This window comes from Homarus americanus, unplaced genomic scaffold, assembly GCF_018991925.1.
Source record: "Homarus americanus isolate GMGI-L3 unplaced genomic scaffold, GMGI_Hamer_2.0 scaffold40248, whole genome shotgun sequence".
NCBI classification, from domain to species: Eukaryota; Metazoa; Arthropoda; class Malacostraca; order Decapoda; family Nephropidae; genus Homarus; species Homarus americanus.
The window spans coordinates 2,326,675-2,353,088 of NW_024712526.1; the positions used below are offsets into that span (position 1 = coordinate 2,326,675).

The 26,414-nt window shown below is 38.8% G+C and overlaps 1 protein-coding gene across 1 annotated transcript in view; it reads right to left on the reverse strand.

Annotated features, from left to right (window-relative positions):
- Positions 1 to 493: 493 nt before the first annotated feature.
- Positions 494 to 26,414, reverse strand: part of LOC121860789 (polycystic kidney disease protein 1-like 2) — a gene marked incomplete at its 3' end in the record, with an annotated part of 49,756 nt that continues 23,835 nt past the window's right edge. Inside the window, 8 exon segments of the mRNA XM_042358171.1 lie at positions 494 to 731; positions 1,506 to 1,681; positions 1,862 to 2,072; positions 3,696 to 3,873; positions 7,039 to 7,295; positions 9,567 to 9,693; positions 17,448 to 17,613; positions 22,674 to 22,821. Coding sequence (XP_042214105.1) covers positions 494 to 731; positions 1,506 to 1,681; positions 1,862 to 2,072; positions 3,696 to 3,873; positions 7,039 to 7,295; positions 9,567 to 9,693; positions 17,448 to 17,613; positions 22,674 to 22,821 — 1,501 coding nt within the window.

Consider the following 26,414-nt stretch of genomic DNA (forward strand, 5'->3'; position numbering starts at 1 on the left):
CATTATTCCTGCCATCATCATTTTGGCTTCCTATTGGCAAATTTTCATGGGAATCACGAGATAGCTTATGTTTTGGCAATACTGTACTTTGTTTTGGTTCAGCGTTGGAAAATTTGGAGATAATCCTCCAGTAAATTAGATTGTCTTTGATTCTGATTTCTGTACACTCAACATCTTTATCTAATTGTGCCACCTTAATCAACCTTTTGCAAACCAATTAATGACAGAGAAGGTAATTAATAAAATTGGGTGTTGATTTCTGGAGTGCTAGAGATAATTTCTGGTTGTACAGTAAGATCTCATATTTCGTGCGATTTCATTTTGCATGTTTGAAGTAAAAGTGCTAAAAAATTTGAGCATTTTTTAAAAGGTAAATACCCAAAAATGTTACCTGAGTGCAGTACTCAAGTAAATTTATTAGTTAGTTTATAACTCTGTATATAACATTAGCATACTCGCATACAGAAAATTTGGTTTATAAACATATCCTTACCGCATTGCATAGAACACAATAGCCGACCATCCTAGTGAGATGACTATAAGCTCCAGGTAATTCCATGGGTCCTTCCAGTAAGTCCGTTTGTCCCGGCAAATACCCTTGAACTCTCGATATGTATAATAAATAATAAAGACAATGAAGACACCTTCGCAGATCATCACAAAGAGAGAGAAGCCTTCGTTGTACCTCAGGAGCATGATGGGGTCAATCTTGAAGGAGGGATGAAGACCACCTACAAAAACAAAGAAAACAAAAATAATAATGTAAAAAACATGATGGTGATGGATTTAGTGATTCCTAACTTAAAACTGTCTTCATAAATATAGTGAAGGGGAACTATTGAATTTATAAAAAATCAGCAAAAATCAAAAAGACTGAATTTAGCACTGAATTTGTTGGACGACTGTTATTAATAAATTGACAAGGAGGTAAAATTACCCAATTATAAAAGCTTTACATCGAATGAGACCTACAACAGTTTCAGAAATTAAGTCAAAGGGATTCAACTCTCATGTCCAATCAACTGACACAAGTAACTTGAATATGTTTATCCAAGACTTGCAAATCTATTAATTTCAAGTGGTGCAATACAGTATCTTGAATGAGGCACTCATCATTTTATATTGATCATGGTCTCCTACCAAACCGTTGTCAAGATTAAAAATTGGTCAGAGAATCCATGTGAGAAGCACAAGGGACAGTGTAAAGTGAATCATTAGCAGGGTTTTTAATTGATTAATTATGTATGGCTGAAGAGGTTCCAAGCATGAAGAAGGTTCAAGCACTAGTCTCTTCAGCAGGGGTCAGTGTGGCTGAATAAGAATCTCAAAATTATCACAGCAAAATCAAGAGTGAAAGCTACAGAAGCACCATTTAAGGATGTGATGGACAGTGTAATGGTTTATGTCTTTATGTCCCACACCAGCCATAAGAACTGAATTCATTAAAATAAATCCATTCTTTTTAGTAAAACACTTTTGCTTAACAAAGTAGTGGAATAACTTACCTTCTGGGCCCTGTTCAAGGACAATTGCACAAGCAGCAAAGAGGTTGACCTGAGCATTGTAAATAGAGAACTCAATGAAGACAGCTCGAGTCCTCTCATTAATCCAATTGTCCTTCTCTAAACCATCAATGGTAGCTAAAAGCTTATCCTTTCTTCCTGTCAGCTTCACCTGGTACCTGCAGTAAATATAGAATTATGTAAACTGTATCATATGTAATGTATGGGTTGTATAATTCATGAGCAAGGTATCACACTACATTATTTTCAGAATCAACAGTGTTTCTGCATTCTCACTAAAATTAAATACAGTAATTAATAGCTGGGGTAATATTTAAAAAAAAATGATCATCACTAACCCTCCACCACCATAGACATCTATATTTCCCCAGAAAGGCACAGTATCAAGTTCCAAGGCCCCTCGATACTTGTACTCAAATTTGGGTTTCTTTTTCTCAGGTAGCGGTCTCCAACTAACATCAAAGTCTTTTTTCTCTTCATCAATAAGTGTTGTTTTTCCACGACAGACTTTGACTGTATTCTTCATTGCTCTTGGTATCTTACATGTCCCTGAAAGTGAAATCTTGTGTTGATATTATATCTCACTATACAGGACACTTAGTACATCAGAAATCAGCTTTATCAGACATCAATTATTCACTAGAATAGGATACTTCATTTTGAGATGAATCTGATACGTCAATGGTAATCCAATCGCCAACCATGCAAATTTCCAGGTGTTGGCATCCCTAGCCACTCACTTTGTCCCATAGTAAGTAACAAAACTGCATACTGTATTAATATTAGCTTATTAGCATACATATCACAAGCTCTAGCACTTACGAGGGGTCCTGTATTATAAGCAGCATTTCTCAGGTGCACATTCTGATGCTCAACCAGCTCTTCACTGGCTTGATAAGGAGAGACTGAGATCCCCAACACCACACCCCACCACGACCCAACATTAACTCCCGTGGACATATGAAATGTTTATTCTCTTTATGTTTTTGACCTTATGATAATTATTTCTTGTATTTTTTTTACACATTCTATATGAACAATCTTGTGTGCGTGTAACTGCAAAAAAATTAATAAAATTATGTATATTTCCCCCAAAATATGAGTTGAAATATAACAATAATGCAGTTTGGCCTGATAGGGTGAGAACTAAGGGGATGTAGCTACAGGGACAGTCTAACTTGGCAACCTGCTAAGTCCACACACACGCACGCCTGCAAGCACGCACCCACTCACGCACACACACACACATGCTCTTCATTTTCTTATTTTATAACAACATGCCATCTCCATGGAGATGTAGTTTAAAATTATTATTACTATTTAATTTATATTAAGCTATTTTATATGTATCTGACTCAAATTTAATTAAATGTACAGGTATTGTTTAGTGAAAGAACAGGCAGCTTAGTTAGGTTTTGATGAATGTTAACCGTGGCCATGGAACGCAACCCCATAAGCCTTTAATCTTACCAACCATGGATTTGCCAACCATAGGGGTCCTCAGGAACCTAGCCCTAGTGGTTGGTGAGGGACTACTAAATTTAATAATCTGGTTTTATCACACAATATCATGTAAGGTACAAAGGACTTAATGTGTTATTTACTTTCCAGCTGCTTGGTGATGCAACCATCACAGAGGATAAAAATTTATGATTGAGTGAGCTATCCTCCTAGTCTCAGAATCCTTGCCTTTAGATAGCATCTTGCCATTGCATCATGAAGCGATCCTATGAGTCATGATAACTAAAACACTTCATATACAGTACTTTATTTTTAGATTACTTAACCACTCTTAATACAGTAAAGTGCTGTAAGCTATTTTTACCTTAATTATTTTTATAAACAGACCAGGCCTGGTATGGAAAGTCTTTAAAATGTCTGTATCAGTATCTCAACATCTTCTAATGATACACAAAAATTACACAACATGCAAACAAAAAATTCATAACTTCGGATTTTTTTTACTTAAATTTAAATTTTTTTTTATAAACCAGATCTCTATATATCAAGAACTACCTGTATCCTCCAATCTGAATTTCATTTAATATTATATACATACAGGGTGTTATTGGTGTTCATTGTTTGTTACTTGTGTTTTATATGTACATACTTAGATATCTCAATCTGAACTTTTGTTTGAGAATCAAAAAAATTCTGCTTTAGCCCACTTACTCTCCTCAATTCTGACTTGGCGAAGTGTTGCATAACCCAACAACAGGGAGGTGCCATCGTTCAGCATCAACTCATTGTCATGTTTAGGGTTTAAAATTCCATTGTAGTTCTCAGTCATCTTGATTTCTTCAGCAAACACAACTCGCATCCAATGGTAGAAGTATGACTTATTTTGGATCTGCAAATTCAGAGTAGAGTTTTCTAATAAGTGTTACAATAAACATGATAATCTTAAAATTACTTATTAACCCTCTCGCGCATGATGATGCGATTTGCGTCATATTCGTGATAAGACCAACTTTATGGTGACGCAAATTGAGTCACCAAACTTTAAAAAATTCGCCAAAAATTAAGTTTTAAACAGATTTGCACCAAATTTTGATGCATCATAGTAGTAAGTAAGTTCTATCAAATAAACTAATTGGCAACTCTTGAGGCCCATAGGAAGGGAAGACCAGAACAATAATTGCACAGTATTATCTCAGCAGTCAGCCCGTAAGTGGGAGCGGTGTCCATTTAAATTTCCATGACTCCGTGCGGGCTGCCTCAACTCCTCCCTCAAATAATTTCTTTTTAGTGTTAGCAGCCATTTCTTCAACTTCAAGTTTACATAAATCTTTCTGCAACTCTACACAGTTTGCTTGTTTCTTAATTTCCCTAAATAACTTGGCATCGTCCACAAACATTTATATGGAAGAGTGTATAGCTTCTGGCAGGTCATTTATGAAACAAACAACAACAGCGGGCCCAATACACTGTCCTGTGGTATCCTGCTTGTGACGGGTAAACATGACGATTTCGTCCGATTAATCACCACACACTGCTTGCAATCATAGAGAAAGTCTCTGATCTACGCTAGGACACTTCCTCGAATCCCGTACCCTTCCAGTTTAATTTTTAGCCTTTTATGGGGTATGCTGTCGAAAGCCTTCGCAAAATCTAGATATATATTTTCATTATTGCCACCTTGTTCCAGAATTCAGGTCCAAACATCACGTACCTTGAGTAATTGCGTTAAGCAGGAGCATCCTGGCATAAAAACGTGTTGGGATTCCTGTACAAGGTTGTTTCGTAGTAGATGTTCCATCATGGCATCTCTTAAATGCTCTCTAGTACTTTGCACACTATGCTGGTCAGGCTCACTGGTCTATAATTATTTGTGGGGTGACCATCGCCCTTCTTGGAGATAGGACTCACATAAGCCATTTTCCAATCACTGGGGACTTTTTGCTCATCCAGGCATTTACAGAACAAGATCTTCAGGAGTTCAGCAAGCTCATCGCACAACTCTCTAAGCACTCTGGGATGCACCATGTCAGGGCCGGGACTCTTATGAACCTTTAGCTTTGAAAATTTATTTCCTATAACCTCTTCTTTTAACACAATGTGGGTCAGCGCTGTGTTGAACCGTCTGTCCTCAAACGCAGGAAGGTTAATCACATCCTCTATTGTGAACACCGAGGAAAAGAACCTCAGCCTTGTCTCGGTCAGAATCTGCATAACTACAGCCTTCTAGCCTCAGGTCCAATACTCCAACTCGCATTTTTAATTTTGACTTTGAGTAGTGGTAAACCCCTTTTGTGTTTGAATTGACCTCACTTGCAACCAGCCTGGAACTCCTCAGCCCTTCTACACTCTAACTTTGCTTGGTTCCTGGATCTGGCATAATCCTCCTGTCCTACTCATCATTTGGGTTTTATTCTTAACTTTGCCAACTGCTACATGGTTCATGTGTAGTGGTCTCCTTGTATTCCTGGAGGCACTGGGTTTGGTCTTGGGTATATATTTCTTAATCAAATGGTCCACTTTACAGATTATGGTATTCAGCATAGTGTCTGTGGTCTTATACCTCAGTGAGTCACCCCAGTGGATATCCCTCATCTTCTCCCTCATCCCGTCATAATTTCCATTGTAATATTTGAACCTTGGCCTGATTTTGTCATGAACCAAGAAGCAGTTAGATCTGAAGGACAATGTTACATGGTGACTGGTGCCAATGGGGGCTAGGTATTCCAGCTTGGCCACCATACCCTCCTTGTTTGTTATGATGAGGTCCAGTGGCTTGGGTATTTGCTCCCCTCTGCAATGAGTCAGGTCTTTAAATGTAGGAACAGAAAATTATTTCTGAGAGTTTCTACAAAGAGAGTAGCGGGGTTATTTAAGTCATTTGGCATGTTCCCATTTCTCCAGTCGATGCTGCCATAGTTGAAGACCGCATGACAAGGAGGTGACTAGGGATGAGCATCATTGCTTTGTCTATTAAAGCTCTTACGATCCTTTGGTTTAATAAGCTACAGTTTGGGGATCTGTAGATACACCCTACAATAAATAAGTCTGTCTCTCCCTTTAATTTAATTTTACTTTGTCCAACTTTGTCCACCATAATAGATGATTGTTTATCTGAATAGGGAGAGAAGAAGCAACATTTCTGTTTCTGTGAAGCAACTTCGAGCCCAGATGAGATAGTTGCTTTTTCCTTAACTTTCCCAATGGAACCACTATTGTGGCAAAATTCAACAGACCCAGAAGTTTTTCCCAATCGTGCCAAGAAACCTTGTGCTTTACACAAAGGGCTTCTACTTTGTTTATCAAATATGTTACTTTTGTTTCTGGTAAACTGACTGACTGCTGATTTGTATCCCACTGGAGACCTAACCAATCCAACTTTTGACATGGTAATAAATATGATTTTACCTGGTTTATCTTTAAACCAAGGTTTTGAAATAGTACTAGTGTACGTTGGGTCGCCCTATGACAATCTTCGAAAGAGTGTCCCATATCAGCCAATCGTCTAGATAAGCAAAGGTTCTTCTGCCCTCCTTCGCAAGGATCTTTCTGGGAATGTTCGCCAGTTTTGTAAAGACTTTTGGCGCAATTGTCAGGCCGAATGGCATCACTGTGAATTGATAACTTACATCCCCTACTTTGAACACCGGAAATTTTCAGCCTTCTTTTATGTGTATTTACAGCTGAATCGCCAGGCAAGAAGATGAAGGTCGTGATGCAAATGATGGGGGGTGAAAAAGGGGGTTTTGAGAATTGCAATTAAATGCCAGGTAGCGACGTGTCCTCCTAATATTACTTATTAAGTAATTATTAGATGTTTTAATTGCCTGTATGTTGGCCTGGCGAGTTAGCTAGGAATTAACTTACCTAGGTAACATGCTGTGCGTCGCATTCTGACTTGAACAAAAATAAGTGTTACAGTGTCAAACAAGATAGGTATATTAATAAAGACAAGGTCAATTTGTTTTATTTTTCTAAGTTATAGAAGTTAAATATGTTTCTTTTTTGTAACTCAGAAGACATGAACACTTGCCTGACAAATTGAAGTTTTACTTACATTGAGGAAATTGATGTTAGGGGTCCAGCTCTCTGTAGCAGCATAAATGAAGTTATTAGCCAATTCATTCTTTAAGAGAAAGCTGTTTGGGTCACGGTTGCCATGACTCAATATTATCACTATCCATATAAAGAAGGCATAAGCACCCATGTCATATATGACGCCCCACATTTTGATCTCCTTCTTCCTTTGTTCACGTGCTGCCAGGAGATGACTGTCATCAACTGGCTTGTATTCCATTTTCTTCCTGTGAACATCTGTATAAATAAAAATTAAAGATTAACTTCACTAAAAGTTGATGGAGTACAGTACAGTACAGGCACTTGTAAAACAAGTTATTATGAGATGGATCCCAAAGAACGTTAACAATAATAAATCACTATACAGTATATGATCACCATTATCTTTATTTGCCAATCAATGTTTACCCCTCAGCTACCCAGAGAGAATACAATGCCTGTAACTGCCTAGTTTACAGGGTATACTATAGAGGGGCAAGTGGCGATCAAATTGAACTGTATAAACATCTCAGAGGGCACTACTAGGTTGAATGAACATACCTGTAGCTGGCAGACACCTGCCCCACAATGGGTCACATCTCAAGGTTGAAGAAGCCACAAGTCCAAAAAACAGTGGGGGCAAATTTTTTCAGAGTGGGAATTGTGAACTCTTGGAACATTCTGCCAGAGTGTTGTGACGGCACTGAGTGTGAGCTCTTTCAAGGCCAGACTTAACCAACATTGGAGCAGGTTCCAATACATTCTGGAGCCAGTTCATGCCCAGTACTTGCCAACAGTGCATAGACCAACCGCCCAAGTGGCGAATGAGCCAATCAGTGGCGAAGAGGATAAAAGTAAAGACAAGTGCATGGATCTCAGAACTCACCTGAAGATTCGCCCCCAACACTACCCGGAGATATTCTTCGGGATACAGTGGACCTCAGTAGTCACGTAAATATTGCCCCCCCCCCCCCATACTACATCACCTGAAGTTTAACCACACCTACGCTGCCTGAGGATATTCTTCAGTGGACAGTGTACCACCTGGTGGTCATTGTATATTCTTAACTAAAGTGTGCAAATACCACGTGCATTATTTACATTAAAGTGTGCAAATATCAAGAACGTTATTTGGATTATAAGTGTGTATATCCTCATGTCATGTTTTTAATTGCATACTACAATAATTATGATTATATAATTACTTTTATTATATAAACAATGAACCAGCAAAATAGACCAAAACAGCCTGTTAGGCTATTTTCCTGTGACCGGTACTATAAGTCACCGCCAATTTTACATACAGTGGTCCCTCGGTTAACGAGCGCCTCGGTTAACGAGATTTCGGTTAACGATTTACCTTCCATAAGATTCTTAACTTCGGTTAACGAGCAATCCCTCGATTAACGAGTTTTTTACGAGCCGACTTCACATGTTTTCGCTTGCATTTGGCAGTCCACCAGCTGTAGTATTAGTCCGCCAATATAGTGGTCCCTCGGTTAACGAGCACAATCCGTTCCAGCAGGTTGCTCGTTAACCGAAACCATTGTTTGAATGGGTTTTTGGGTAATTGGTTCCAGCTCACCGAAAATTGCCTAAATTCAACAAAAAAGGTAGAAAAGTTCACTTACTTTGAGGTGTGTATGTAGAAGGCTCCTGGATGATGATGATGATGATGATGGGAATTAGAATGTAATCGTAATTGTAAAAGTACTAAGGTCTTAAAATATTAAGATCATGTTTACAGAGCTACCATAATACAATACAGTATTTTGTTTACTCTGAGTAAATATGTTATCTTTTGTGCAAAATATATGACATTTATATTCAAAATATTCCTGGTCTTACAAGGAATCCAGCAATGTCAATTATATTATCCTAGCTTTAGTCTGAGGTATTATTTATTTCTATACCTTAAAATCTAGTGGTTTTCCCCCAAACATTTCTCAGAGAGGAAAGAGCCAGCAAGTGTGAGAAAAGGGGGAGGGAGCTGAGTCCATTATTTGAATGGACATTAACTTGGCGACTGTATTTCTCTATTTCTCTTAAGTATTAATTGTGTGCATGTACCATCATAAAATTAAGTTGTTATTTCTACTAGAACATAGGTATTGTGTCGGAAAAAGTGGAGTTTGGGGGTCAGCTGGTCTCTATTTCATTTAATCCCATATGTTATGTTGTTCACTTTATGCGTTTCTCGCTTTACGCGGACCTCCGTGGGTTAAATTGACCGCGTAAAGTGAGGGTTCACTGTATAAGACTTTTAAAATTATTGAATAGTACAAACTTCTTGATATTTACTAAAATAGTGAGGAATTTAAGCCCTAGAACCGATTACTGTATTGGCGGACTAATACGACAGCTAGTGTGCAAGAGAAAAAATGTTGAGGTCGGCTCGTAAGGAATTCGTTAATCGAGGGAATGCTCGTTAACCGAAGTTAAGAATCTTATGGAACGTAATTCGTTAACCGAAATTTCGTTAACCGAGGCGCTCGTTAACCGAGGGATCACTGTACAGAACTAACTCACCTCCAAGCTCATGCATCCATTCCTCATCTTCACCCAACTCAGGATCACTCTCATCTCTGTCAGCATCATCCTCATCATCATTGGGTTTCTTGCAGATAGCACTGAAGATCATTGCCATTGCAAACACCTGTCAATGAATGCATATAGTAAAGTATGACAGAAACTTACACATTGTTTTAACAGTCTTCTCATAATGAAAAAATGTTAGAAAAAAAAGTGCTTTTCCCAATTCATTATCAATAATCATCATATACACTGCCCCCCTCGGTTAACACGAGGGCTGTGTTCCCAGAAAATGGTGTGTAGAGCGAACCCATTATAACATGGGGAGATAGAGGATGCGTCAGGTGGATCCCAAAAATACCCCCCCCCACCCCACAACCAAAGTTCAAAGACATCATATAGCTCTAAAGTAGCTCACCAATACAGAAATACCCTGATCATTGCAAAGGATGCATAAATGTGGGCAATATATAAAATAAAATAAAATACTGTACAGCATGCCCTAAAAATTCGCAGGAGTTACGTTCTTAAAATGACCACGAATAGCTAAATCCACAAATAACATTTGCTGACCAGAGGGGGGGAGTCATTTTTACTCGTGTGCAAAGAAATCTACATCCCTTTGTGTTTGCCCTAAGGACAATTATTTCTTTTACACACACACACATGCTGTACAGGTAAAAGAAATTACTGTCTCTAGAACGAATGGCTCCCTGTTCCGGCTGTGAAAATGCCAGCAATTTTAAAACTACCCACAGACATTCTTGGGTACATCCACGGTGTCATCCGTGAATAATCGAGGTCCGCAAATTAAAATTTTGTGAATTGTCAGGGCATGCTGTATGGCCACTTGGCAATCGTGTCTACACGCAGGATAAGGAAACAGGAGCGGTTAATAACTCCGACACTGCTCTCCCGTTACACCCCATGTGTCTCAAACACATGCACAAGTTCCTCAGACTTTCTGCGCCCTTACTCCTCAGTGTTTACTTAACATTCATACTTCCCAAGCTCACCTATGCCTCCTCTGCCTGCTCTTCCTCCCTAAATGCCACACAATGGAAACACCTGGAAAAAAGTGCAAAAGAGGGCATGCAAGATTATTCTATCCCCTCCTTCTCCACATATCGAGAAGCGCTCAACACACTGACCCTCTTGGTTCTCTCTGATCAATACCACGACCTCATCTGCAAATTTTGTGAGAAGCTTCTGCACCATCCCAGACACCGGCTCCTACTTTCACTCCGAGATCCCTTGTTCGCGAATTGCTGTTCACTGAGTGACTTAAAGGCAAGGGATAGTCACAACGATCTAAACGACTCACAAAGAAAATGCGTTTTGGTCGCCATGCTGACCCAAAGTCGTATAAGAAAATGTCCCAAATACAATAAATGAGAGACACAACAAAATAAAAGTCACTCTACTTCATCACTGTGCTATTAAGCACAAATACCGTATATAATATCCTTGCGGAGGTGAGTATTTCAGCAATTAGAACACAAATTCACGGAGCTTCCCTTTGTGTGTTTTATAGCTGAATCACCAGGCAAGAGATGAGGTTCGCGATGCGCATAGTGGCGGGGTGAAGGAAGGGATTTGAAAATAGCAATTAAATGCCAGGTAGCGACGTGTCCTAATATTACTTATTAAGTAATTATTAGATGTTTTAATTGCCTGTATGTTGGCCTGGCAAATTGCCTAAGAATTAACATACCTAGGTAGCATTGCTGACGTCGCATTCAGAGCTTGAACAAAAATATCCAATTACAGATTCTGGCATTTAGCTACAGTACAATATACAGTGTTTTCATCTTAGCTACTTGTTTACATGTACTGTACAGTAATTCTCCAGATTTTTCACACATTTACCAGCATCGCTAATAGACAGCCAGCTATATTGAGTACACATTTTAGCTCTCAGTTTGTGTTGCAGATTTGGGCTCAATTCCATTTCAAAATAATCAAGAGAAATTTCAATTCAGTGACTGAACATTTGTAATTTATTGTGGTTTATTTCCCAATAAAAATTGGGGTTTTGGGCAAAGAAGCCTCCCCAAGAAGCATTCCCAAAACAAGGTGAAGGTAGTTTTAGGCTTCAAGTTTTTATATTATAAAATGTCACAGAATAAACTTAGCAGAATATAACATGCATTGCTGGAATCCTTGCAAGATAGCGAATAATTTGAATATAGACATCATATACAGTATTAAAAAAAATAAAAAAAAATAAAAATTGTCCTTTAATGTATTACATCGAGTACAAATGAGTACAGTGATGCTGCTCAAAATTATGGCTTTTTCACAGGAAAAAGTCTGTATAACTAACCCCCATGATCAGGATAATATGTACTGTAGTTTTGGTGTTTTTTATATCATTATTTATCGTTTTTATACATTTTGTACATTCGCCTGATGATTCGGACAATCGGCTTTTCCAGACAGGTGGTCCCCCCTTTTAGTCCGGATCTTCGAGGGTTCACTGTATTTAAAAATTAGATAAAATTTAAACCTTTAAGAAAAATTTCTTCCACAATTCATTGAATTGAAATCAAACTGAACCCAACACTGTTGTACTGTATAGGTTATGGTTTTCATATTGGGTCTGGAGAATTGCTGCCACACAGTGTCCTCCTTTTTGGGGTTATGTAAGTGACCACCTTAACCCCAACCCCCCAGGACCTTCAGGGAAGAGATTACCCTCTGATTTGGCTTGTCTTTATATTTTGAAGTAAAATGGCATATTAAATTTCATATTTTTTTCTATCATTTAATACTGTACGTTATATTACTTACGATCAAACATACACCATAAGAGGTTGATCATACGAGAATATAATTATGAATAAATAAAAACAAACTAATGAACGTGGCAACAGCCCCCCACCTCCAGCACGTTTACAGATGGTGTCATCTCTTGTACCTATTAGCTCTTGTTAGGCATTTATCAAATCTGATTAGACCGCTGTACAGCATCCAAAATATCAGAAAAAGTCATACGTTATTGAGAGGGTTTACTGTACTGTACTGCGCACATCATTGTCATCCCTAAAAACCCCATTTAATTTATATTACGCTACATAACATTCAAATGCACCGCGCTTGTAGAACCTCAGAAAACGGGAAACACTGAGAAAGGACAACTCACCTACTCAAGGTTCCTAGACCATGTGTTGTACTGTACTCAGGTATAGTTATATCATATCAAGTGTATGTATTCATAGCATTAAGGATCACTCAGGGTAGGCATAAGATGAATGTTAAAGTCCAGTTGAGCCGGACTAGTGTACTGTAAGACTAAGTGTGGATCAGGGTTTGAAGGTCATACTATTTACGTCTGTGAGCGTGTAGCGAACATAACTCCAACAGATATCATATGAAAATACTTGAGAACAATGATCTGGAAAAAGGATAAATGTATCAGAACTATGTGAGGGGTTGACAGTGATCTAGAAACTATACTTGAAAGGAAATATCGTGTATGCGTCGGTATGAATTTAATACACCTCGTAGCCTCACGTGACATATACCCACGACAGGTACAGTGATCAGAGAATCTTATGTCTGTGTTCAAATAGTGCAATGTGTGAGAGGAAGATCCCTCATTACAGTTTTTAAGTGAAGTTGATACACCCCCGCAATGATCATTCGGCCTTTGTTTCAAGGCGCGTCATGTACCCGCCTCAGATGCCACGTTGATATTATAATCCCAGGCATTTACCCAAGCACTAGCCAACCAAGACCTGACCTTAGTGTATAAGTTAGGATTAAAATATGTGTTTATAAGACATGAGTGACAATATACCGAAAAGTGTTCAGGTGAGAACCATAAGAAACAAAAGTGTAAATTGGGGATTGGAAACTGTAGGCCTATGTGACGAGGAGCGGCGGGGCACTGGCCTCAGTCTTCTCCGTTCTACCGTCACCTCAGGTCAGTGTCCTAGCGGGCTATATCCCGCCCTATAATTAAGGTTGATAAATAGAAGTTACTACAGTTTAAAGCTTTGCCGGATATATAAGTGTGATAGGAATGTGTTAAGGGGTGGGATAACCGCCCGTCAGGCATTATTTCTCAGTCTTCTCCGTTCTACCGTCACCTCAGGTGCCATGTGGTCGGAGTACCTTGCCGCCCGGCCGCCATTGTCCCTTTGAGCGTCACAACAGGTGGGGACGACTCCCCGCTATGCCAGTCCACTGTGAACATGTGGATTTCCAGCGCACCACTCCAAATGAATAGTCACAACTAAGAAGACCGTGAGAAACTGCGGTCGTTACTTGGAGCGACCTATAATACCAGGCGTAGAAATAGTGCTGGTATGTCTCTAGGTGAAGCCCTCGTCTTTACCCACCGAGGGCGGTGTGCGAACGAGGTGCCTGTTGTGTATACCTAAAAGTCACAAGGAGTCACATACTTGCAGGTATGGAGTGTAACAGGTGTGTTGAGATGGTGCTACTATGTATGATAACCGACGGTGCTATATTCCACACAGGTGGAGCAGTCTGATGTGTTAAGGGATATTGTAAGAAGGAACGACCGAGGTACGGTGGTCACAGATTGTTATGCAATAAGTAGGTGGATGACACGCCATCAATGTAAGAGTCTGGGGCCCATCTGGGTAACCACATTTCCGTTGTTCTTCTGAGGAAGGCCAATTCATGTATATGTTTTTTACCAGTATGTTTTATAAGGAATAAATCAATTAAGACATGTTATGGTTTCACCCTTCTTTACCCTTATCGATCTGGTCAATGGAAAACCTAACCCAATGCCTAGTCTACTCTGCCCGCTACCTAACGAGCTACATGCTGTCCAGAGGGGGTCTGGTGGCAGCGACCCTTAGGAATTAAGATTAGAGTTAAGTTATCCCCTTAGATTTAGTGACCCCAGATCTGGCAGTATAGTACAAGCATTGATGAATGTGAGACCTGGCTATAACACACTAAAATATGCTTAAACAACAAGAAATGAAGCAGTGATCCTCACTGGAACCACCTGCTTTTTATGTGGGTGGGACCAGGAATGAAAAGGTTAATTCTGTAATGGGCCCCTGTCTCATCAACAGAACATATTATATAAATGGGTCAATACATCTGATATTATATTCAGATTCACCACCCTGTAACTTTCCACTGGCTATGAGGTGACATGTTCAATGCACGTGATAAGGTGTGCCCACAGGATGCTGCGTCATACTATGCTGAGTAAAGGCATAAGTAGCCGGCTCTCTGGCCACCTGAAGCGAGCAGTAGTTTGATATCCTTGACTAGAGGAAGACGTTATTTGAGAGCCGCAGTGGATGGCTCCGTCTTCCCTCGAGGGGGAACGACGTAACCATACCGTTCTCCCTCGATGGGTCACTACTCATGAGTCGCTCACATCAACTTATATCGTAAGGACGTGACCTAACGTTTATAATACATAAACGCCGTCCCTTTCTCATTCACTCTTAAACAGTGGAACTTACGGTCGATCTACACTCAGGAAATATATATATACAACCCTTTTATAATAAAACAAGGAACTACCGTTTGGGTTTCATTACTTAAACCCAAATAATAAATATATGTGATCGGCCTGGTTAATTGCACAAGCAGCCGATTCAATTCCTGAAAACTATGTGAGGCTGATACAAGTAGAAGGGTCAGGTATGAACTAATTAATGCTATGTGATGATCTTGTCTGTCCCACTCCCTTAGTTTACTAGAAAAAACTGCTTCCAATCTCCCATTTAGGGTGGTGGTTTCAATAGGAGAGGACAAACTAACTAAGATTCATCTCAGCCAATAACAGCATGTCTCCAAGGTGTACACCACTGGTGTAGACAGCAAATAACATAAGTTTTAGCCACCAGGCCATACATCTTTTCATCGTCATGTACAACTCAATCCAGTTTCTTTTATCTTTATTTGAAATATGACAGAAAACTCAAGGGTACCTTTGTTCATACAGTGTGAAGTAATTTTTATGTATGCATTTTCTTGTTATAATGTATAACACTTCTAGCTCTTCAATGTTTTCTTTTTGAAATGATCACTGGCTAAACTGGCCATTTCAACTACACTTTTACTTTTAACCTCTTCACCACTTATCGGCTCGTTAGCCGCTTGGGTGATCAGTCATGTCTCTCTTATGCACTGTTGACAAGTACTGGGCATGCACTGGCTCCTGAATGTATCTGATCCTGCTCCAATGTTTGTCAAGTCTGGTCTTGAAAGAGCTCACACTCGGTGCCGTCACAACACTTTTTGGTGGATTGCTCCAAGAGTTCACAACTCTCACTCCGAAAAAGTTACCCCTCACGGTTTTCTGGACTTACGGCTTCTTCAACCTTGAGCTGTGACCCCTTGTGTGGCGAGCGTCCTCCAGCTACAGGAAAAAACACTCGACTGAATAGTGCCTGATGTTTATACACCTCAATTAGGTCCCCCCTTGCCTGTCTGTAGTATAAGCTAGGCAATTTCAGGTGCTCTAATCTCTCAGGGTAGCTGAGGTGCTGAAGTGCAGGCACCAGTCTGGTGGCCCTCCTTTGAACATTTTCAATCAACTGACAGTCCCTAGCATATCTCGGGGACCAGACGAGGTGACAGTACTCAAGACAAGGAAGCACCTCACTCTTGAAGATCGTTACGAGGGACTGACAATCTTGATATCTGAATGACCTTCTTATAAGACCTAATAATCTAGTTGCCTGATTCACCTTCTTCTCGCAATGGACTGAGAACTTCAGCTCATTGTCAACATACACACCTAGTTCCTTTTCACATTCAGTCTCAATTAATGCAGTTTCTTCATTCCGTTGGGACAGATGATACGCCTCCTAACTATTGGTACATCCCAGGTGTAGCCTCTTACACTTCATGACATTGAATCTTAGCAGCCAATTTTTGAAGCTTACAGAGATCCTTCTGCAGGTCTTCACAGTCTGCTTGGTTTTTAATTTCCCAAAATAACTTGGCGACATCCGCAAACATTTATATGGAGTTATGTACAATGTCAGGCATGTTATTTAAGAAGCAAACAAACAACAGCAGGCCCAATACACTGCCCTGTGGTACCCCGCTTATGATGGGTACACATGATGATTTCATGCTATTAATCACCACACACTGCTCGCGGTCTTGGAGAAAGTCTCCGATCCATGCTAGGACATTTCCCCGAATCCCATACCTTTCCAGTTTAATTTTCAGCCTTTCATGGAGTATGCTGTCGAAAGCCTTGGCAAAATCTAGGTATATATTGTCAATATTACCACCCTGTTCCAGAATTCAGGTCCAAACATCCAGTACCTTGAGTAATTATGTTAAGCAAGAGTGCCCTGGCATAAAACCATTGTTGGCAATTCTTTACAAGGTTGTTTCATAGTAGATGTTCCATCATGGCATCTCCAATAATCCTCTCAAGTATACTTTACATACTATGCTGATCAGGCTGACCGGTCTATAGTTATGCGTGGAGTGACCATCGCCCTTCTTGAAGATAGGAGTCACATAAGCCACTTTCCATTCACTGGGGACCTTTTGCTCATCCAGGCATTTACAAAACAGGATCTTCAGGGGCTCGGCAAGTTCGTTGCACAACTCTCTTAGGACTCTAGGATGCACCAGGTCAGACTAAAAACTAATTAAATTTGCATTTACCTTATAAGTGAAACTTTAGTGACTCATTCCTATATTGTCTTCAAACATTTATGGTTTAATTTCATCACCCTGAAATGCTAAAGTTTGTTGTGCTTGTGTACTGATTATTAATACATAACACACTGCCCCTAAGACTACCAGGTTCTTCAAATTATGTTTGAACTTTCTACCTAAACACTTATTGGAGCCCCTACACACCACAATGTTCAATACACTCTGGGATAATATTACTATGGTACTTACCTGGATAGGCTGTGTACATAAGACAGAGGAGAAAAATGATATAAATAAGCCACTGAGCCACTTTGCAGCTTCCTCTTCACCAAATGAAACTCCATAGAAGAAGGTGAAACACCCTCCAGCAATAATAGTGAGTACGGCAACCAACCAGGCAATATACAACATCCACCTGAAAAATGAGAAGCACAGTATTGTAATTTTCTACTACTGAACCTGTCAATAATAACATAATGAGCATTTTAACATTGTATTATTTCTCTTTTATCCAGAACCTCAAATTCACTATTAGTCTTGCTGTCCATTACAATCATAATAGTTCCTACCAAAGCCACAGGGTTACATTCCGACACACCTTGCTGACTATAAATAAAATATTTGGTTATGTTACCAAATAAAAAAAAAATACTATTCTAAAATTCGCTTAAATCTCCAATATGTTTTTTATCTTTCACTTGATATGTTCATAAAACGTCCAGTAAAAAGAGAGTACAGGTTGTACCTCTTTAGTCCAGCATTCTGTGGTCTGGAAACTCCTGTGGTCCGGAATTATTTTAGTTTGCCCAATAGGTAGATAAGCAATTTTTTTTTCTTTTTTTTACTTATCTGAATTATCATTATTATTATTATTACAGGAGTAATGCATTTTCGCCCCTCAGGCCCAATGTGGGTCAGTGACCTGTGCCCGGGTGGGCTAATCCCCGTAAAAAAACAACAACAAAGCCGCGGTAAATTAAGGTTTGTTTACATCCGGCAGTTCGGCTCTCTCTGTTTGTCTATACAGAGTACAACATTTAACCCTTTAACATATATATATATATATGAGCAGTAAATAAGTGTTGCTTTCATATTCTTATGTAGAGTAGTGATGATATGTTTTCACATGCGCTCACTTACATACGTGATCTCAGTATTTTCCTTTACCATTAATGATTAGCTACTTTTAATGTTCTATTTATTAACATTAAATAACATTACTTCAAACAACCATATTAATTTTTACATTAATTTTACTACAGCTACAACCAGGGTCTTAGTTTTCTTGTTTTATATGTACAACCAATCAGTCACTGGTTTTGGAAACATTAACGAAAAAAATGCCGGCAGCCGTCTCGTCTCCTCGTGTGTTTTGATATTCCACGAATTATTAATGAATTGTATTGTTCATTTTGCACACAAACATTAATTCAATAAAAAAAATCAGAAACATTAATTAAAACATATATGAACAGTAAATAAGTGTTGCTTTCATATTCTTATGTAGAGTAATGATGATATTTTTTCACATGTGCTCACTTACATACGCGCAGTCTCACTTTTTTCTTTAACATTAATGGTTTGTGTAGGTTATGTATCTAAGCTACTGTGCCGAGTAGCAACCTTGTATATAAGCTACTGTGCCGAGTAGCATCTATGTATGTAATTACATGGCAACAATGCACGTGTTATGTGGCAACATTGCCCCGAGGCTGCCATATGGCAATGCAGCCTCAGTCTGACTCCGTGGGTCGTGTATGGCACTTCATACGCACGCGGCTCATTACTTGTATCTCTCCCTATCCGTTAATAAATGGACTTTAGTGTTACCCGGTGTTTCCCTACCCATCACTGCCTTCTTCAGGGAACACTTGGAACCTTCAGTTTGCTACTTTTATTGTTCTATTTATTAACAATAAATAACATTACTTAAAACAACCATATTAATTTATTACATAAATTTTACTACAGCTACAACCAGGGTCTTATTTTCTTATTTTATATGTAAAACCAGTCAGTCACTGGTTTTGTAATCAACGAAAACAATGCGGTCTCATTTCCTCGTGTGTTTTAATATTCTACGTATTATTAATGAATTGTATTGCTCATTTTGCACACATAAACATTAAGTCAATAAAAAAGACATTCAGTAATAAACAATAATGAATCTTTTGTACATAAGAGAAATGACGCTGTTTACACGCTTGTGCACGTCTGAACGGTCTGAACGTTGGCGGACCGCTCAAACCCGTCAAAATTCGAGTTTCCGCCGTCAAAATTTTAAATTATGTAGTGGTTTTTTGTGTGTCCAAATAAAAAACGTTGAATTAAAAACTCGCGAAATTTGAGAAGCTACTGTACGACATTTAACCCTTCAATATGTCTTCAAAGAAACCACGAAGCAGTGAAAGTGGTGCTAACGTAAGTGCAAGTCACTATCTGTCCAGGAAAAGGGTGAATTTCCATGGTCCGGAAATTTCCATGGTCCGGCACCAGTCAGGTCCCGAGGTTGCCGGACTAGAGAGGTACAACCTGTACTAGTAATGTTAACAGAATGTATGAGGTAGTTTTAAGTAACACTAGTAACCCAGAGAGAATGCAACCCCAAGAGAAACAGCAAGACATCGTTGGGTTAAGAAAATGTGTAGCAGAGTAAATTTTATTTACCAAAATATCACTCACCATTTAGAAAGGACATTACAACAAGAAGTGGTGATGTACTAATGTATGTCAAGGAACACCTGACAGTAACCAGAAATGATGAGCTAAATGAAATGGGATCATCCAAATCTAATTGGTGTAATCTGATAGCACAAAAATAACAGTAGGTGTGTGCTATAAGGTTGACTCAGAGGGGGAAGTGGCAGATCTTCATAGTCATCTAGACAGCAACCAGAACACAAGCTCTGGATCTTCACCAGATGATAAATTGGATGACTCTTACCTCACAAGCTGAGGGAGAATAATTTCTTCACCTCATTGAAGACTCATTCATCACACAACAAGTGACAGAACCCATGAGAGACAACATTCTGAATTTGGTATTGACAACTAAGGAGGCATTGGAGGATGAGATTCACGTCCGAGGAAACACTAACTTCAGTCACTACAAAATAAGATAGAATGCAATCTTCGAAAGTTGGGAGAAAGTAGTTGAGGAGGGATACTAAGACTTCAACCATGGAGATTACCAGTTTTTGAGAGACAAACTACAGAGAATTAACTGGGTGGATATCGCTAATGAGAAAACAGATACATGTATAGACAAACCATTGCAAGATTTTATGGGTACCATGTGAGGAAGTGCAGTGGGCAATGAAAAAGCTAGGGTTAAGGTACGGTGTCTTGTATTAAGGTTTGAGAATCTCTGGAAGAGCAAATGGATAGAAAGTGAGGAATCTGGTGAAATAAGGGACCATGAAGGGTTTGTTTTGAGCCTCCTTACTTTTAAGGGTGCCGTATGTGCAGGTAATCATATGGCCTTAACAAGGATGAAAAGGCTCAATATTGGGGATATATGCCTTGGATTGTGTTGAGTTACAAGAGTGTGAAGTAGATGGAAGAATCTACAGATGTATTGCCATTATTGAAAATGAGAGGACTTTCTCTTCAAGTGAAAGAAAAGATGTATGCAACCGGCATGGGAAGGGCTCCCGGACAGATGGCCGAAGGACATTTGGCCGACGGACGTTTCACTGACGGACATTTGACCGAACGGACATCGGGCCAACGGACATCGAGCCAACGGACATTTGGCCGAACGGACAATAGACCGAACGGACAAATGGCCGAATGGACATTTGGCCAAATGGACATATGGCCTTTTTAATCTATTTTTTATTTTTCTTTCTTCTTTGCAATGTTTTTTTTGCACATTTACTAAAGGATAAAAGATATTTATTGTAATGTAAATGCTTCTTTGCAATGTATTTGCTTTATAAAACAAAGGATAATAAGATAACATAATTTCAATGTGATACATTTGCATGATATACAATTTTTTTTTCTTCAATATTTGTTTCTTTTAAGACCATGGAATTCATACCAACGACAAGAGGAGGAAGAAGGCATTTGCTTGACGGCTACGCCTACATCGTTGATAAACGGAAAGACAATGTAATATATTGGTGATGTGAACGCAAAGGAAGTTGTTGGCCAGTGGTCTTTGAAAGCAAGAAGCTGTAAGTTTCGAGGAGTTGACAGAATTAGCAGGTTGTCACTTTCATGGATGACAAAGTCGTCTCCTCTACTTGATTTCCGTAAGTCGTCAGTTAAAAGGTCCCCATCTGGTGCCTTGCGTTGTCTGCACACCATTCTTGCCAGAGTTTCTTTCTTAGGAAGAGCACCTGCAGCATCAAGTGGGTACTCACTGGTGCAGTTTTGTATAATAGTCTATGTCACTTCCTCCGACTGTCTGGCTCTTTCTTTAATTTTCTTTACTGTTTTCAAGGACAGGTTACGTCCGGCATCAGGCGGACGTGAGTGATTACTTGCTTCTTGAATAACGTCTTCTTCTGTTTTTAATCGTCCCCAACAACTTCCTTTGTGTTCACATCGCCAATATATTACGTTGTCTTTCCGTTTATCAACGATGTAGGCGTAGCCGTCAAACAAAAGCCTTCTTCCTCCTCTTGTCGTTGGTATGAATTCCATGGTCTTAAAAGAAACAAATATTGAAAAAAAAATTGTATATCATGTGCAAAAAATACATTGCAAAGAAGAAAGAAAAGGAAAAAAGAAATTAAAAAGGCCATATGTCCATTCGGCCAAATGTCCGTTTGGTCTATTGTCCGTTCGGCCATGTGTCCGTTCGGTCTATTGTCCGTTCGGCCATTTGTCCGTTCGGTCTATTGTCCGTTCGACAAAATGTCCGTCGGCTCGATGTCCGTTTGGTCAAATGTCCGTCGGTGAAACGTCTGTTGGCCAAATGTCCTTCGGCCATCTGTCCGGCCACGCATGGTAAGTGTGTTGTTGTATGGCAGTGAAACATGGGCAGTTATAAATGGATGACCGATTTAGCCTAGCCTTGAGTGAGTTGAAATGAAAATGGTGAGATGACTGTAATGCGATGTTTTGTGTAGAGGTAGGTCGAGATGATTCAGCAGTGCGGAGGAAACAAACTGGGTGAACAGATGTACAACTCTGAATGCAGAGGGAAGAAGAACCAGAGATAAGCCAAGAATGACATGGAAAGAGGTTATGGGAAATTACCTGAGATAAGAACCTGACGATAGAGGCTGCAAGAGACTCGGCAGCATAGAAAACTGCCATTAAGTAATCGTGGATAACCAAAACAAGTGCAGAAATTAACATTTAATCCTCTTCTTCCTTGTGTTTATTATTTGAACACATCATAAGAAGACCAAAATGAATAATAATGTTAGTTTCCCCATGTTTCAGTTAAGTTGAAAACCATTACATGTGACACCAAAAGTTAAATGTCCTTTTATATCTGTATTAACTACATCAACTAACCATGGCAACTGTTTGACTTTTTTCTTGGTTGTGTTGTGTGCTGGTTCAGAAGGTCTGTGGCTGCTTCCACCTTCATCTTCAGTATCTGTCTTTCCCTTTAAGAGTCTCCACTTTTTTTGCTCTTCAAATTCACGACGTTTCTGTTCACCTGTTAATTAAAAGTGTCTTAATGTGGTTTCGATGGCAGATTTCAAAACTGATCATCAGTAAAATTGAAAAGTTAAATTCTACTGACATCATATCCAGATTAACTGTGAATATTTACTGGAAATATGAATTTTTTTAAATGAATACTGTACTTTATATAAATAAAAAAAAAGTGGTGAATAATATATTATACATTTTAAAGCTTGTGTACTTTAATGCTGTAGTCACAGCCATAGTGAGTTTTCAAATGAGTACAAAACAGATGCTACCATCAGATATGGATGTCTAGACCAGGTACTGCACACCTCAGTTCGAGATATCCTTGGCACTTCACACTTGGAGTTTCTCAAAAGATGTTTAAATAGATTGTTGAGTAATTCCAAAACAGTTAACCAAGTGATAGCAGGTCATAGACCCCAAACTTCTATGCAATATGAGAAAGCTTGGAAACTTTTTCAAAAATTTATCAGGTTAACGACTCCAATCACATTGTCGGAAATAGTGGTGTTAGAATTTTCAGATTTTCTGGATCTACAATTGCATCTTATAAATCAGCATTGGTTGACCCTCTGGCGTCCAGGCAGCGACGTGCCCTCCTAATATTACGTATTTAAGTAATTCTTTGATGTTTTAATTACCTGTATGTTGGCCTGGTGAGTTAATGCTAGGCATTTGCATACCTAGGTATAAAGCTAGACGCTGCATTCTGGACTTTTATCACAAAAACTGGTTTTTAGAAAAAAGGTTTTTTTTTCAAAAAACCAGTTTTTGTGATAAAGTCCAGAATGCGACATCTAGTTTTATACCTGCATATGTATATGCCTAGCATTAACTCACCAGGCCAACATACAGGCAATTAAAACATGTAATAATTACTTAAATATGTAATATTAGGAGGACACGTCGCTACCTAGCATTTAATTGGAAAAAAGAAAACAAAAAGATAAAACGATGTGGATTTGAAAAAATGGGTAAAATTATAAAAAAATCATATGAAAAGGACAAGATTTGCTCACTGAATACAGAGGTGTAATCAGATTTGCTTTACACCTACAGAGCCATGAATAATGGGAGGGAAGATAGAGCATATGTGACCTGGTGGAAGGATAGGGCATTATTCATTACACACTTGTCACATCTTATGCTGGGGGTTATGTTCTCAAGTTGGTGCCTAAAACCCAAAATGCATGTAGTCAAAATTACCCTTGAAAATCCCTTAAATCACCCATAAAGTACATGGTTATATATACCTGTCAATAGTGCACCTGGCAACTTGGCTGGTTAGGTCAATTTCAGTTTAAATGTGCACAAAACACAGAATATGCCAAAAAAAAGTATAAAATAATTATCATAAGATAAAAAACATAAATGGAATTAATCTGTGTGTAGGAGCAAGAGCTAAAGGTGGGAGGGAGAGAGCTACAGCTGGCATTTCCTCACTCACTGCTCTGCCCTCTCACCATGTCCTGCTAAATGAAAATGCAGCATACCTGTATTTTCATTTATATATTTTTTTTCTCACATTTACTAACACAGTATACATGTATATTATTCTATGTACAAAGACTACGGGTAATTTCTTCCACACACATACCTCCCACGCATCCAGTTTGCAACACAGCTTAGGTACTTACACACCCCAGCCGACTCACAGACGTGTGGTGGCCACCGTGGAGGGTGTGTATGTCGTGACGTCACATCACAAATTTAAAGCCCAGTCACCCACTGCCTCATAACACATTTACTTCCCACATATGCTCTTTACTTATCTTAATTTATAGTTTTCTATTATATTTTCCATATTTCTAAGCCACATTACAGTATTGTAATGATTTTGTGACAACTTTTATAGTTTCATTACAAATAAGAATAAACGAGGCTGCTGTCCTGGCGAGTCGGCCACATAGTTTATAGCCAAGAACTTTGCTAGAACCGCCTCCATACACGTTCACTTCTCACACATACACACCAATACTTTTCGTTTTCTTGTTTTATATTATATTTTATTTATATTTAAGCCACATGAGAATAGTGTAATGATCTTGTTACAACTTTTATAGTTTCATTAAAAGCAACAATAAATGCCGCGGATAGGCTGGTGAGTCGGAGATGTAGTTATAGCCCACCACCTACACACAAGTTCACTTCCCACACATGCACACCCATGCTCTTCAATTTTCTTATTTTATAGTTTTATAATATATTTTCTTTATTTTTAAGCCACATCATTTATATAGAATAGAATAATTGTAAAAAATTTCCTTTATTTTTGAGAGCCACTCCAGGAGTCAGCTGTGGCCTGGAGAGATGGTAATGCATATTGCCATTGTTACATATAATTAAACTATAAAAGATCTGGAAATATCATTCAATATTGTATTCAGATCTGACTTAGAAATAATAAAAATATAATATAAAACTATAAAATAAGAAATATGAAGACCATGGGTGTCTATTCTGTGTGGGAAGTGATCGTAAGTGTGGAAGCAGTGGGCAGTTTGTCAATAGCACATCTGGTGAATCGGCTAGTTAGGCCTATTTCAGTTTAAATGTGCACCACACAACCACCTCTGCTGTAAGTTTACTTTATCCTCTTTGCCACTGATTGTCAAGTTGATTTCAGCAGAGAATATTTAGGAAAATAATAAGAGCATAAAAAACCTAAAATTTATACAAGATAGTGTACACAATGCATCACAGCTCAGCTGGGATTATGCTGCCTCTGCCGACTGACCCTTAGCAGTACACCTCTGCTCAGTACACAATTGCATCTGTTAACATCGCTGGCAGCATTGTAGCCAAATTAGACTCGTCACTGTAACCACCAGGCTGCTGGGCCAAGCTGTTAGGTGTTATGGTTGTTTTTCAACTCGCAATTTTGATTAGATATACATGACTTTCTTCATTTATTTTTATTCAATTACATGCACACACTATCCTACATACATAGTGGAAAAAAATATAAGAAATAATTGTCATAAAGGCAAACACACAAAAGGAATATACATTTCTTTCACTCGAGTTAGCAGGTTCAGTGAAGGAGTGGAGGAAGGCACAGAGTGTAGGGTGGGGGGAGTGTTGCTGGTCTGTGTTGCTATGGTGAAGCAGAGTATATGCAAATGGCAACTGTGTTAAACTTTCATTTGGCTTTTAATTACTGGTTTGGCAATACAGTACAGTATTTTTTGTTGTAACTTATTTATTGTATTATTTTTATTAATTTCTCACATTTACTGGTACTGTATAAATTATTTTAAGAAAACTATGGCTACTGGAGAAAATATTTACACAAGTTTTTTTCCGAAATACTCCCTGCTAAAATGGGGGTGTGTCTTATATGGCCGTGCATCTTATATGCCATTATCTTCCCCAGGTATATAGGTATATGCTCCTACATTAACTGTGTCTTCCCCCCCCCCCCACTAAGCCAAGCACATAAGGTTGAATGTGTGAAAGTTAAATTCACTTAAGATGCAATACGACTATTACATTTTTGTATGATCAGCCTCTTATGGTGTTCAATTTATCATATACAATATAATATAACAGCTTTGAAAACAGAAAAAATATAATCTATAACTTGTAATTTAACCT